Raw genomic sequence first — 15,476 nt, forward strand, 5'->3', positions numbered from 1 at the left:
TGCTGTACCCTTAACAAAAAAGTCAAAATGCACAAGCACTGTGTAAAAACCAACTAAACTATTAATGCTTGAGTGTAGGAAATATTCAAGACAGCTGCTATTATTCCTAGGAGAAGACAAAAGTGAGTGAATTCCCATAGACTTCCTCATCTAACTCGAGTTACTGACTGACTGAACCTCTCCCCTGTGTTGTAGTGTTTGGCCCCTTTTTTCTGTCTTATTAGTGGAATTCTCTGATGCGACCTGCCATGTAGCACAGATCATCCAGAAGGCTATTAGGCTATTACTAAGCACTGATTAGCAAGTATGTGTGTCTGTGTGTTGTTTATGGATGTAGGTTGTTGGTGTTAGCTGACAGTGCTCCATCTTCAACTCTTGTTACTTCTGTCTCAAAATGACATCCACCCGACATGTCTCCCTCGTGATTGTGATAAATAAAGGAGTAATTCAGTTTGAGATACGATCTAGTCCTCATTAGCCCCTTGAGCCTTTAAACTAACATTAAATTTATCAGATTTCTTTGAAATTCATAGTTCATCCATTTCCAGAGTTAAAGCAGAAATGCGACCAAGATTACCATTTCTTCATGGCTCATCTTTAAATAAGTGATCTTTTTTTACTCAGCTGCTGGGCCTCTTGAATCTGCAGAAGCATTTCAAACTGGTTTGATCCACTGAGCAGCACCGTCTCCCTGCTGTGGGCATCAGGCTTCTTTTTATTCTGCTGGAAAAATGACCATTTCTTCACTCGCCTCCGATGAATTCCTTCACCATGGTGCTGTGATGAACGGATGTAAGATCACACAGTTGAAGTAACGCAATCTCTCAAGATGAAATGAAAACAGTCATGACAGTTAAACACAACAAAAGCTGCTAAAGCGCCCATAAAACATCATTGCAGTGAGTTAGTGTCCTTTTCGTGATGGTAGGTCCTCCATTAAAGTGACTGTGACTTCACTCCAAACTAGCTTTAATAATGTGAACCATAAACTTTTAGGTTCAGCGCTGGATGTTCTGCAACCTTTGACCTGTTTGTGGAGAGCGCGTTAACATTTCTCTGTGCCGCAGATGGGCCTTCAAGGGAAAGGGTTGTTGATTATTGATGAATTTCATTACCAGGCTGAGAGCAAATTGAAGGAATATGCCACCAGTGCTGCTTCATCAGACAGTATAAATATTCAGCAGGCACAAGCACGTGGAAAGAACATACGCTGCCGCGATCGCAACACACCCTCTCTGGCCCCCATTTCTCCTCAGTTTCTTTATTTGGTGCGTTTTTGTCATTTTGCTGCTGAATAATTAGATTTTTGAATCTTTGCGTCTCTTTCTGCCACTGTTATGTCTCCCCATACCCCTCCCCAGCCTTTTTCCCCTCCCAGTATAATAGCTGGATGAGACAGACTGGGTTAAAAAAGGAAATTATTGTTCTGGGTGACAATGCTGCACAATATAGCAGGCAGACACACCCCACTCCCTCTGTGCTATGTCAAGGGAAAACGCTTTAACCAGTTTCAAAGGGGTTTTAACAGGATTAGATGGCCTACGATCAGAAATGTGCAAAGTGCAGATGCTTCTTTCTGTCGATGTGAACAGCTGCTTCACTCCAAATGCGCATGTAGCGAGAAAGGAGGTCCCTCCCTTTTCTTTCTCTGTATGTCTCTGACTTGTGTGCGCATGTGTGTTTTGCGTGTGTTTCTAACGCTAAAAGAACCTCTGCTGTTGTAAGAGTTTGCAGTCTTGCTTACATTCTCATTAGGATTCAATCTGTGCTCCGGGCTGACTGTATAGCTGCCGTGGCGTCAGCAGCCGGATCCCATGGGATCCCTTCACCAGAACCTGACTCATGCTACCGCTGCTGCACCATGTTGCCACATTAATGCTGCTATCTTGGATTTGTTCTGACCGAATAGCTTCTGCTGTATTTTAACAAGCAGCTTGAGTCAATAAACTGTCAAAACATCCCGTTACTGAAGGTTGAGGCTGTGACATCTTGTTTTTTCCTTCTCTCACAGAAATTGAATTGGACGCGGAGAGGATCCAATGCGTTTCTTTGCCCACACCGGCGTGCCTTTTACTGTAAAATGGCTGACAAGTTATCACAGAGAGTCTCGCTCAATTATCATGCCGGACCTGTCAGTGTAATCATGACTCGACTAGAATAAGTTTAAATGGTTTATGTGGGCACTGGCTTTAGGATGGAGCCTGTGAGGTGTTTCACATCCTGCTCTTTGGGTGAATGATGGTTATTTTGTTGCCTGTTTTCCCCTCAGAGTGTATAAATTCTGAAAAGATGTTGCGGAGTGCTTTATTTGCACATTAGTTGCAGAGTGCACAGGCGGATTAGTAGAATGAGCTCTAGGAGGCTATGCACTCCTTTTTTTGTGGACGTTCACTCAGCACAATCAGACCTGCTGAAAACACTACTGTCATTATTTCTTGGTGCAGAGGCTCAGCAGCTAATCAGATCATAAGTGGCAAGTGAAATTTTTAGCAAAATATTAACTTAATTAGTCATACCTCTTCTGTAGGTCCAGGCCAAATTAGCCAGTGATTTTTTACAGCTAGGAATCCGTGATACATCCAGCAGGGAAAAGGGACAACAATCTAACAACTGTCTCTTGGCTGTCATCAGTCTTTAATTAGCATGACTGTGGAATTGGTATTAAAGTGGGCCATACACTTAGTCAAATAATGAATTAAGTGTATGTGCAAGTAATCTCTATGAGCCAAAAGCACAGGCTCTGTATGATTTCAAAGAGAGGGGGAAACCTAAATCTGGTCATCTCATTCAACTATTAGCAATTCAATTTAAGCCTTCTGTTTGTGAGAGACAGCCAATCAGAAACATCCATCCATCAATTTCTGGATCACGGAGGCTGCAGCCTAAGCAGAGAAGCACAGACCTCCATCTCCCCGGCCTCTTCCTCCAGCTTGTCCAGGGGAAAACCAAAGCATTCCCTGGCCACCTGAGAGATATAATTCCTCCACCGTGTTCTGGGTCTGCCCTGGGGCCTTGTTCTGGTGGGACATGCCCGGAACACCTCACCCAGGAGGTCCCCAGCAGGCATCCTTGTCAGATGCCCAACCACCTCAACTGGCTCCTTTCGATGTGGAGGAGTAGAGGCTCTACTCTGAGCCCCTCCCGGATGGCCGAACTCCTCACCCTATCCTATCTCTATAGGAGATGCCAGCCACCCTTCAGACAAATATAATTTCTACCACTTGTATCCGTGATCTCGTTCTTTCTTCACCCAAAGCTTGTGACCATAGGTGAGGGTAGGGATGATCGACCGGTAAATCAAGAGCTTTGCTTATGCAGCACCAATTCGTCTGTTGACCTCCCACTCTGCCACCCCCCACTAACCAGAAACATAATGATATAAAAGGAGGGTGACTTTAAAGGAACTTTATATCATGCAAAGTTACTGTAGTTCAAGTCCAGTCCTCTAGAGGCCATTTTCTTTCATCCATCTATCCATATCCATTGCAGTAAAGTTCGGAGCTGGACCACTGCTGTGTCACTGAGGACTTCTTAAAAGATGATAAAATGCAGGAAGTGAGCTCTGGCAGGTTGGCAGTGGATGGTGCAGCCAGTTACTATGTGGAGCTGGATGACTGGGTTGTGGATGTAGCAGCTGGAGGGTCAAGGGAGGCTAGTTCGTCATCCTCTGGTTGTGGTTGTTGGCCAGGTAGGTAGCAGGAACAAGTGACTGGAAATTGGATGAAGCAGATGGATTTAAGGAGTTAAGGAGACTCAGATACTACTTACATCTGAGCAACTGCAGTCATCTTTCCGCTTTGCAGTTATTGGGAAAACTGTCCGAACTTGTGGGAGACTGAAGGAATTGTGGATGTTTGTTGATCTCCCACCCACAGGGTTTTAATGTTTGTGGATCCAAGAATCCAGGTGGAAATCTTACAGCACCACACAAACTCGTCTTTAAGCTCCCCAGAATGTACATCAACGTCGGCTGGGTCCATCATTCTGTCATGTTTGAGGGAAATGTGGACCCAAAAGCAGACCTTTGAGGCAAAGTAAAAACAAACAAACAAACAAAAAAACAAAAGTCCATAGAGGTCCAAACAGGTAAACACTCTGGGAGACAGACGTGACAAGGTACTAAGGCAAGTTGCAGCTTTAAATACACTAAAGGCTAATTAGAAACACAAGAAATGATTGAAGGAAACAAGGTACTAGTGAAACTAATCACTGAGAATGAGACAGGAGATTAAAAGTAAGAAAGTCTGAGAATATAACATGAAAAAAACAAGCAGGAAGTATCTTGATTTTCTGTATAAGTGGGTCAAAGTGCTGGGACCATGACATCACTATCTTGCTGCAGGATTCAAACCCAGGATGTTCATGCTGTGAGAAGACAGAGCTGACCACCAGGCTGGCCCTTCTAGAGTGCAAGGGAAAAAAATATGGAGCAGGAAAATGTACATCATGAGTTCATCATCATGTTCATCACGTATTATTCTCCAAATAATGAATATTGTTGCAAAAAAAGTGCACTTTTTCCCCCTGAACTCGTATGTAGAAGCCTCAATATAAGCAGCAAGTAGGTTGGGTGAACCCTGCAGACTCGTTCCATTACAGTTTTTGTTGGATTTGTTCTAGTCTGCTCATGTTAACAATTATAAAAATGATAAATAAGACGATTATGAATCTACCTTGAATCCCATAACTGCATTCGGGGGTTTTTGAGTCTCCATGCTGAGAACATTTGACCAGAAAGGTAAAGATTGCATAAAGAATAAGCAAAAGCTGCATAAGCTTTAATGAGTCTCATATGAAGCCATTTTTCTTGAACCAGTTGTATATATCTGGCAGTTATATGAGCTCATTTGCACTTGATTTCACAAGTTTCTACAAAGAAGAATCAATATATTAATAAGGCATGTAATTGCACAAAGCTAAATGAGAGAAAAAAGCTGAACCACTGTGTGGGGGAGAAACAAAAGAAATTACGACTTGACGGGATGGACAGTTTTTGTTGCCTTTAACGTCTTGACCTGCATATATGCCAAATGAGGACGAGAGAGTGTTCTGTCTGTGTGGTGACAGCTTCTAAATGCTGACTTTGATAGTGTGAGCGTGGAAGTGATGCTGTAGCACATTCCCTGGGCTCAGACTGTCTGCCTGCCGATCTGTGCCGTCTGCTCGTCTGTTTGTGCGTGCACGCTGTGTAGTACCGCCATCCTTTTGAGGACCTAACATCATCACTAGCAAACAAAAAAATGAGCAAACATTTTGTCAATTTGGAGTTAAGGTTGAAGCTTTTAGACATGAGTGTCTAAAACAATATCAGAACTCATCTGTGTGGTCTGGTAGGTGCTTCTTTGCCTTCAGGCTGTGCTCTGGTTAAGGGACATGAATTGAGAGGATGCCCCAATTTAGAACGGGTGCAAAATGGTTTCGGCCTCGAAGGTGAATTATTCCTTTTTCAGTACTGGCCGTTTTCAAGTATGTTTTTGGGTGGCTCATATTTTTTTGTGCGTTCCCACAGCAGAGACCTCCCATGTGAGACAGATCAACCCTGAGCCCATTTTTGTTTTCTGAGGTTAGGCAGGACAATGTTTGCAGATGATCTCTGTACCGAGATATAGGGACCAGGTGGAAGAGAGTGTGGAGAGGTGGAGGTACGCATTGGCGAGAAGAGGAATGAAGCTCAGTTGAAAGTGTGAATGAGAGGGAGGCTGATGGAAAAGTGAAAATGCAAAGAGCAGAGATAGCGAAGACAGATGAGTCCTGTGGTCAACCATCCAAAGCAATGGACAGTTTTAAAGAGAGGTGAAGAAGACATTGTAGGTATTATGGGGTGAGCATCAGGGATTAGGAAGAAGCTGAAAATTAGATTCAGTAACATTTTCTTAAATCAAAATCCGTCCATAATTGTGCTTACACATTAGTCAGAGTGCATGGTTTTGACCTATAGAAGAAGCAAACACACCGAGATCTGGTCATCAGGTCCCCTTCTCTTTAACGGAAGTGGTACCTCCTTAGCATCATTTTCCGATGTGCAGATATAATCCTATATTAAGAATCAGGTGGGGAGATGATATCAGATGAGTCACAGTACAATCAAGAGTTTGCCTCCTTAATCTTACTTTTGTTTCCTACCCTGCCTTATCTCTCTGTGTTTAATTTCGGCCGTTCCATTATGTGGTTTGGTGTAGAGAGAAAGAACTACTCTTTGCACATGTAAATCTCTGGCATTTTATCTGCATTGAGAACGGGGTTAGGTGAGATACTGACAGAAGTGGTCGCATTCTGATGCCACGGGAGAGCCAATTAGAGGTGATTGGTTAACCCAGGGCCAAAGCATGAATGTGTTCAATTTCACCAAACTCACCTCACCTCCAACCATCTCTGTCTCTCTCCAGAATACAGAAGACCACTTGACGTTCTTGATCACAGTGCCCACTGCGCTCTTCCTCTTCCTGTCCATCTTCATCCTCGTCTGCATCGAATCTGTCTTCAAGCGGATGCTTCGCCTGTTCTCACTGCTAATATGGGCCTGTCTGGTCACCATGGGTTACCTCTTCATGTTCTCTGGAGGGAGACTCAGCCCCTGGGACCAGGTAGATCGTTTTCTTTATTTTCTGTGTGAGTGTTCGGGTTGATCAACAAGAGTTCAGCAGATGGCTTTAAAATGTTTACAGCTGTCCAATTTGGAATTGAGAATCTTGTAAAAGTGACTTGAAGGGGACCCTATCATGCTCAACTTTATTTTGTATTGTGACTGTATTTTGTGATTTGTGATGATGATAATGCCTGAAATTGTAACTTGACTACTGAAGTTAGTACAGTAATGCATTACATTACTGCATTTCTGAAAAATGCAATGTGATTACAGTAAAGTGTTGTTTTGTAATGCATTACACCCAGCACTGGTTGACAGTCACAACAATGGTGGAACAATCATTATACTGGTAAAAATCATGAAAGGAAAGATAATAACACAGCCAGGTGTTTGAGCCCTGCAAAGAAAATGCATCAGCTTGAAGTGATATTCGGCAGATACGTTTTCATACTTTTATAAAGCTGAAGGATTCACACACTTCAGATTAAAACTTCAATATGAAATGGAAGCAGCAAAGCTTTTCTGCAGACTCTGAAAGACTTAATCAGATGCTACCTTCCTGTGAAGTAAACTAACTGGATATAAAAGATGGACATAGCTTGTACACTTAAAGAGGGTTTAAGCCCAAAATTCACACTTTAGCTCATTTAATTACATGTAGATTTTTCATGTAGATTAGTCACATAAGTACCATGAAAAACTTTAAATCTAATGGAATCTGATAAAATGTAAATGAAATGTACTTTCATGATTAGTTTACACCAAGCACATTTTCCTTAATGATTAATCAGTTGATTCAGTGTAAAGTTGATCATATATATTTCAATTTATTATTATTTTTATCCGGTCTTTAAGCCGTTTCGGGTCCAAACTTCACTTCTGGCCCCAAATTCAAAGGAACACTACGGCATCACTGAAAGTTAAAAACTGTCTAAATTCTTTAATCTTTAATAAAATCATCGGTGTGCCTGCTCTACCAGGTGTAACAATTAAGTTTAACATCCAGGCATCCATGATTATTACAATTTATTAAATTTAATGGAGTTAGACGTTAGCGGGGAGTTAGCTAGCTAGTTTCCACCCAAACATAATTTATTATGCTCTGGCTGAGAGATTTCTGAAAAAATTAAAACGTACAGCTCTGCTATCACTTCCAACATAAATGAAAACAAAAACCTAAACAGAAGTGATGTTTGTAGGGTTACTGAAGTTGGACTAGCTGGTATATAATGATGTGCTACGTGGTGGCTAGCTACAGAGCTATGTTAGCATAACATAAACACAGTAAAGATGGAGGATGAACGCTAACTTTTTTCCACTCAATTAAAGTTAACATGATTGCTCCCGAGAGGTTAGGGATAAATGTAATTGCATGGCACGATGCTGTAAACGGACTCAACTTTAGTCAGGAGAACAACTGAGATAATCCATCCACAATACGAGGTTAGTCGTTAATATACTGCTGCATGAGCTGGGCTCCCGTTACATCGTAAGGTTTTAAAAACTGAGCTTTAAAATGAATAGTGGTAATAAAAACTGAGAGAGGCCGACAGTGATCACTGACTTTTTTTTAAGGGCTTGTTCAGATTGAATAGAAGAAACAAAGCATTAAAACAAGTTAAAAACACAACAGCCTTAATAAACACAGAGTAGTTTGGACCCGGAAGCCAGGTTCATATGTCATCACTTAAAGATTGGATAGCTTCAATGTTATTGAGGGTGAAGAATTATTGGGGTGAAGCCTATGTAAATGAGCCTTAAAGCTACATTTTTTTCAGATAGCCAGCAGGGGCCTCAAAGTCTGCGACAAACAAAAACACAGCTTTATGACTCCCATGATCCATACTCTCAGTAAACACTCTCTCTTCATGAGTCATCTTCTAGTTTCAGAGCATAATGAATGCGTCACGATGTTTATTGTTTAATATACGATTTCCATGGGAGTGAAAAAGGAGGATAATACAGGGCGCGCTTGTGATTGACAAGACTTTTATCTACAGTCTACAAAAACAAACAATTAATAAATATGTGACTTAAGCTGTTTGGTCACACATTCTTTCTAGCCCAGATACTCTGCTGCCTTAAGATAGCGTGCAGGAGACAGGACGCAGGATGACCACTCGCTGCAGCAGACTTTTATCTCCACTGATTCCACACTGATGCAAATCAGTGCCACAGGACATCACACAGACTTTGTAGTAGGGAGCTGGCAGGTTAAAGGCCATTTAACGCCAAGCCAACTGTGTCAGAGATTTGCATGCGTCTCCCACTGTTACACGTAGAAACGTTCAGCGCTGCAGTACGTGCGTGAAAATGGCTTACGATTACCCGAACCTGATAATTTGGCCTTTCGACACGTAGCCGTGCATTCAAGAGTCTTCTCAGGATTTCATGTGACAAAGAATTTGCTTCCGCACACACACCTGTCATTTAGTTTAAATGTGTATTTTTTGAATGCATACATGGCTGTGTGTGTGTGACTGTGTGCGTTTGAGGCTGTGTGTGAGTGCAGAATTAATTTGACGTGTTAATGAGCCCTGATGAGAGCTGGAGGTGAGCAGATCAGCAGACAGACACATTAGTTTTCAGCGCCAGGCTCCTTCTTTCTCCATTTCAGGACTCCTATTTTCTCATGCTAGCACCCTGTCTCCATCTATTCATCAAATCCCATTTTTCTCTCCTTGGTTTCTCCACCTGCCTCCTTTTATCCTTTTAACCTCCACCCACGACCCACTCCCCACCTCTCTTTCTCCGTCTTACCTTCGTTTTACTTCTTCGATTCCACGGTGGGGTTGGGGATATTTTTAACATCGGCCACCTGTGAGAGCATAATCATTCTGCATTATTAATTATGCTATTTTGCTCCCATGACTCTTCCTCTATCTATCTATCTATCTATCTAGATAGATAGATAGATAGATAGATAGATAGATAGATAGATAGATAGATAGATAGATAGATAGATAGATAGATAGATAGATAGAATGACAGAATGAAAAACAGAAAGACAGAAATAAATAAGTTAACAAAAGAAGGACAGAAGAAAGGGAAAGAAATATTTAAGAAAAGAAAGAAGGAGAAAAAAGAAGAAAAAGGAAAGCGGAAAGAAAAAAGGAGAAAAATGGGAAGAGAAATAAAAAAAATAAAGGAGAAAGACAAGGAAGCAGGAAAGAATTAGGTAAGGAAAGAAACACTTAATCAATGAAGGAAAATGGAAAAGAAGGAAAAAGGTGGGAAATAAAAGCATTAGGAAAGAAAGCAACAAGAAAGGAAAACAAGGAAAGAAAGGAGGATAGCGAAAAGAAAAAATGAGAAAAGGAAGGCAGGAAAGGAGTGAGAAAAGGAAAAAAGGTAATAACAAACAGGGTAAAGAAAGAAAGAAAGAAAGATGCAGGGGAGCAGAAATCCTGTGAGAGGAGAACAGTTGGAGCTGCTGCCTGCTCTCGGTGGGCTGGATTGATTGTGATTACTGAGAGAACAGCATGTCTGATGGAGCACATGGAGCTAATAACAGTAAGGGTCTGACAGAAAGAGAAAGAAAGGCCACAAAGACAGAGGCCGGGAGAAGCTGCTTCTCTCTTCAGCCATTCACTTTGGACCCCCTCTCTCCCACTCCCACCCTCCACCACTCTCAACCACCCCATTCTGAGCTGGCTCACCTGCTTTTGTTGTAAACACAGACGCACGCACGCACACACACAGACGCACACAGAAATATATCTTTAGCCATGTGTGGCACTATCTAGCCGCAGTAGCCTGTTAGTCTGCTCTTTATTTAATTTCTCTGAAGGCCACGGCTCTTTCCAGAAGGCAGATGGAACATAGCTGTCACACCTGGTGCCAAATAATCAAGATATAGTCACTTTTACCTGTGCGTGTTAGTACGTACCTGCCCAAAAAAACCAAACAAACCAAAAAAAAACAGGGTGTTGCTTCTTAGGAGGGGAGAGCAAAACCTTTTTAAATGGGAGTATTCATGCATCTGTGCATCTGTCTGTGTTTGCATTAGGAGGCGGGTAAGCATGCATTGCTTATGCTTGAAGCACACAGAGCAGGGCAGAGGGAGAAAAAGTCATGGAAGGTGCTGAAGTGATGTGATGGCTGCAGGACTCATGTCGGAGTGTTTGAGGCTGTATTAGGATTCAGGATAGAAAGCCGTGGAGACGGTGTCTGCCTGCCTGTCTGTGTGGCACACCTGAAATTGGACTGCCATTCTCAATTCCACGCAGCCACCTGAACACACCCAGTGTCACACACTCCGACTAACCACATACCCCTTTAGTCACCCCCCTCCCCGATGCTGAGGTGAGAGTTCAGGGTAAGGAGTTGAAGGTTATGGCAAAAATATACAAGGCCTTCAAAACGCTACATCTGCTCCGACGTCAGCATCCTTCCCTTTGTTGGTTCCCTTAGTAACAGAAGGTCTAAGCCTACACAAAAACACCTCAGTGTGTGTGTGTGTGCGCTCGCTGCATTCAGGTCAACCAAACAATTACTTATATCCAATGTTCTAGCTGTGATTTGGCTTGATAAAACACTGCATGCTAGCGAGAGAAGAAATCTCTGTAACCCGTTGCTGCAAATTATGTCCGCAGCGTTGATTTTGACTATCTGTTTTTTTTCTCAAGCGGAACAGAGCGCAGGGTTTCTACAGCTCTCACAAAGTCACTCTAAAGATGGATTTTTTAGCCCAAGACATCTGTGGTACACATAAGAATACATAGTCACACTAAAGCCATGTCCTGTGCTAAAAATTCTGACAAATTCTAAAGCCAGGGTTTTCAAAGTGCAACTAAATTAAATTAGAAATGATTGTAAATTTCAATCAATTGTTGACTTCACTGCAGGAAAGCAGAACAAAGTTAATTTACACTTCCAGTGAGAACTTCATAGACAGGAAGTTTGGGACCCACCCAACAAAAAGACCTTGAAAAGATATTAAGAATGACGTTGCCAAACAAGAACACTCCTCTTGTTATGAGGAGATATGTTGTAAAAAGCTCCTTTTATGACATAGATGACATAAGAACCAGCCCATTTACTGTTTTTGGACTATTTAGTTTTTATCTAGAAATCTATTTTACTTTGACTTTTTAAGCAATTTGAACCCAATTTTAGCATCTAGCATTGGAGGGTATGTACCGATTAAACATATTTTAGACCTCCAATCAAGAAAAAATTACTCAGTAGCTAAACATTAATTCAAAATTTAATTAGAGTTTTGCTAATCCTCTGAAAAGTTGCCTTATCACCTTGGCTCAGAAATCTATTTCCATGGACATCAGGTGCTTGGAAGAGGAAGTCTAAACGGATTTAGCTGTTTTTATTGTGATGGATGTTTAATAATTCAGTTTCATGTGAGGTTTCATGCTGTTTCAACCAACTCTTCAAATCTGACTGCTAAAATGGTTGTATGTTATGCTTCATTAAATTCTGAAATGCACTGTGCCGGCTGAAATTTGTATATAAAAATTTAAAGTAAGTTAAGTGAATTCAGTTAAAAAAAATATATACATTATGTACAAGTTTTGACAGTGAAATACTGTGTGGGTGTGTGTTGTTTTTTATGACACAGGGTCTACTAAAACAAGTCCATATTTTTCTTCAGCCCGGGCGACTCAAGAAAGACTTTCTCAACTATAATGATCAGTCCATTATTACCGGATCATAAAAAAGATAAACTCTATTATTTTGATGCTTTTCCAGTTTCATTAATTACCTGAACAATCTTGAAGCGCTGTAGCTTTCACCAGATTAGCGCGCTTTAGCCACTGACAGCTCTACATGGCTAACTAGCATAAGTGGTATATAGAAAAAGTGGACATTTTCCATTTTCAAACCATCACACTCCAAGCAAACACGTACAGGTAGTGTGCATATGATGGTATATATGAGTGAAAGTGCTGTAAGTGACTGACAGGCCTCATACTAGCACAGTTTCAAAATTGGCTATTAGCTTAGCTAGCTTAAACAAATGAGACGTGTAATTTTAGCCTACTTGAAAATTTCCAACAGTTGGTCACCATTTACAGTGGGGCAAAAAAGTATTTAGTCAGCCACCGATTGTGCAAGTTCCCCCACTTAAAATGATGACAGAGGTCAGTAATTTGCACCAGAGGTACACTTCAACTGTGAGAGACAGAATGTGAAAAAAAAAATCCATGAATCCACATGGTAGGATTTGTAAAGAATTTATTTGTAAATCAGGGTGGAAAATAAGTATTTGGTCAATAACAAAAATACAACTCAATACTTTGTAACATAACCTTTGTTGGCAATAACAGAGGTCAAACGTTTACTATTGGTCTTTTCCAGGTTTGCACACACAGTAGCTGGTATTTTGGCCCATTCCTCCATGCAGATCTTCTCGAGAGCAGTGATGTTTTGGGGCTGTCGCAGAGCAACACAGACTTTCAACTCCCGCCACAGATTTTCTATGGGGTTGAGGTCTGGAGACTGGCTAGGCCACTCCAGGACTTTCAAATGCTTCTTACGGAGCCACTCCTTTGTTGCCCGGGCGGTGTGTTTTGGATCATTGTCATGTTGGAAGACCCAGCCTCGTTTCATCTTCAAAGTTCTCACTGATGGAAGGAGGTTTTGGCTCAAAATCTCACGATACATGGCCCCATTCATTCTGTCATTAACACGGATCAGTCGTCCTGTCCCCTTGGCAGAAAAACAGCCCCATAGCATGATGTTTCCACCCCCATGCTTCACAGTAGGTATGGTGTTCTTGGGATGCAACTCAGTATTCTTCTTCCTCCAAACACGACGAGTTGAGTTTATACCAAAAAGTTCTACTTTGGTTTCATCTGACCACATGACATTCTCCCAATCCTCTGCTGTATCATCCATGTGCTCTCTGGCAAACTTCAGACGGGCCTGGACATGCACTGGCTTCAGCAGTGGAACACGTTTGGCACTGCGGGATTTGATTCCCTGCCGTTGTAGTGTGTTACTGATGGTGACCTTTGTTACTTTGGTCCCAGCTCTCTGCAGGTCATTCACCAGGTCCCCCCGTGTGGTTCTGGGATCTTTGCTCACCGTTCTCATGATCATTTTGACCCCACGGGATGAGATCTTGCGTGGAGCCCCAGATCGAGGGAGATTATCAGTGGTCTTGTATGTCTTCCATTTTCTGATGATTGCTCCCACAGTTGATTTTTTTCACACCAAGCTGCTTGCCTATTGTAGATTCACTCTTCCCAGTCTGGTGCAGGTCTACAATACTTTTCCTGGTGTCCTTCGAAAGCTCTTTGGTCTTGGCCATGGCGGAGTTTGGAGTCTGACTGTTTGAGGCTGTGGACAGGTCAGAATCAGAATCAGAATCAGAATGGGTTTATTGCCAGATGTTGAGGTTTACAACATTAGGAAATTGCTGCGGTGCTTCAGTGCAGACAATAAGAATTAAAGTGCTAAGTAGAAAGAAAGATATGTGCATGAGATATACATGAGATATATACATGAGAATAAGAATTATGAGTGCTACGTAGAAAGATATATACATGAGTGCAGGTGGTGATCAGTGCCAAACATGAAATGATGCAGTGACACAGCGTAGGGTCATGTGTTGGTGGCGGGGACAATCATGTGGTTATTGTTCATGTGTCCAACAGCAGAGGGGAAGAAACTGTTTTTGTGGCGAGAGGTTCTGGTGCGAATGGACCGGAGCCTCCTGCCTGAGGGGAGCAGGTCAAACAGACTGTGTCCAGGGTGAGAAGGGTCAGCTGAGATCCGGGCTGCACGCCGCAGTGTCCTGGAGGTGTACAGGTCCTGCAAAGATGGGAGTCTGCAGCCAATCACCTTCTCAGCAGAGCGCACAACACGCTGCAGTCTCTGTTTGTCCCTGATAGTGGCTCCAGCGTACCACACGGTGATGGAGGAGGTGAGGATGGACTCGATGATTGCAGTGTAGAACTGCATCATCGTCCGTGTTGGCAGGTTGAATTTCTTCAGCTGCCTCAGGAAGTACATCCTCTGCTGGGCTTTCTTGATGACGGAGGTGATGGTGGGCTCCCACTTCAGGTCCTGGGTGATGGTGGTACCCAGGAAGCGGAATGAGTCCACAGAGGTGATGGGGGTGTCAGTCAGGATGATGGGGGGGAGTGGGGCTGTGTGCTTCCTGAAGTCCACAATAATCTCCACTGTCTTCTGGGCATTCAGCACCAGGTTGTTGTGGCTGCACCAGGACACCAGACGTTCAACCTCCCTCCTGTAGGCAGACTCGTCCCCGTCCGAGATGAGCCCAATGACGGTGGTGTCATCTGCGAACTTGATTAGCTTGACAGACTGGTGGGTGGAGGTGCAGCAGTTGGTGTACAGGGAGAAGAGCAGAGGAGAAAGAACACAGCCCTGAGGGGAGCCGGTGCTGATGGTCCGGGAGTCCGAGACATTCTTTCCCAGCCTCACGTGCTGCTTCCTGTCCGTCAGGAAGTCAGTGATCCACCGGCAGATGGGATCAGGCACATTCATCTGGGAAAGCTTGCCTCGGAGATGGTCTGGAAGGATGGTGTTGAAGGCAGAGCTGAAGTCCACAAACAGGATCCTGGCGTAGGTTCCTGGGGAGTCCAGATGCTGCAGGATGAAGTGTAGGGCCATGTTGATGGCGTCGTCTACAGACCTGTTGGCTCTATATGCAAACTGCAGGGGGTCCAGGAGGGGGGCCGTGAGGGTCTTGAGATGGGAGAGAACTAGGCGCTCAAAAGACTTCATGACCACAGATGTCAGAGCCACGGGTCTGTAGTCATTTAGTCCAGTGATCCTAGGTTTCTTGGGGACAGGGATTATGGTAGAGGACTTGAAGCAGGCAGGCACATGACATGCCTGCAGTGAGGAGTTGAAGATGCCAGAAAACACTGGGGCCAGCTCGTTTGCACAGTGTCTGAGGGTG

The 15,476-nt window shown here is 43.0% G+C and overlaps 1 protein-coding gene across 2 annotated transcripts in view; it reads left to right on the top strand.

The window, feature by feature from the left end:
* The window catches only part of adcy2b (adenylate cyclase 2b (brain)), a 74,255-nt gene that overhangs the window by 7,466 nt on the left and 51,313 nt on the right, over positions 1 to 15,476 (top strand). For both annotated transcript variants that reach the window (XM_085446556.1, XM_085446557.1), the window contains exon 2: positions 6,387 to 6,584. In XM_085446556.1, the coding sequence (XP_085302682.1) occupies positions 6,387 to 6,584 (198 nt within the window). The remainder of the gene's footprint in view (positions 1 to 6,386; positions 6,585 to 15,476) is intronic.

The sequence above is a fragment of the Copadichromis virginalis genome, linkage group LG22 (genome assembly GCF_057382275.1).
Source record: "Copadichromis virginalis isolate Kocher_CV1m ecotype Utaka linkage group LG22, C_Virginalis_male_GT1.1, whole genome shotgun sequence".
NCBI classification, from domain to species: domain Eukaryota; kingdom Metazoa; phylum Chordata; class Actinopteri; order Cichliformes; family Cichlidae; genus Copadichromis; species Copadichromis virginalis.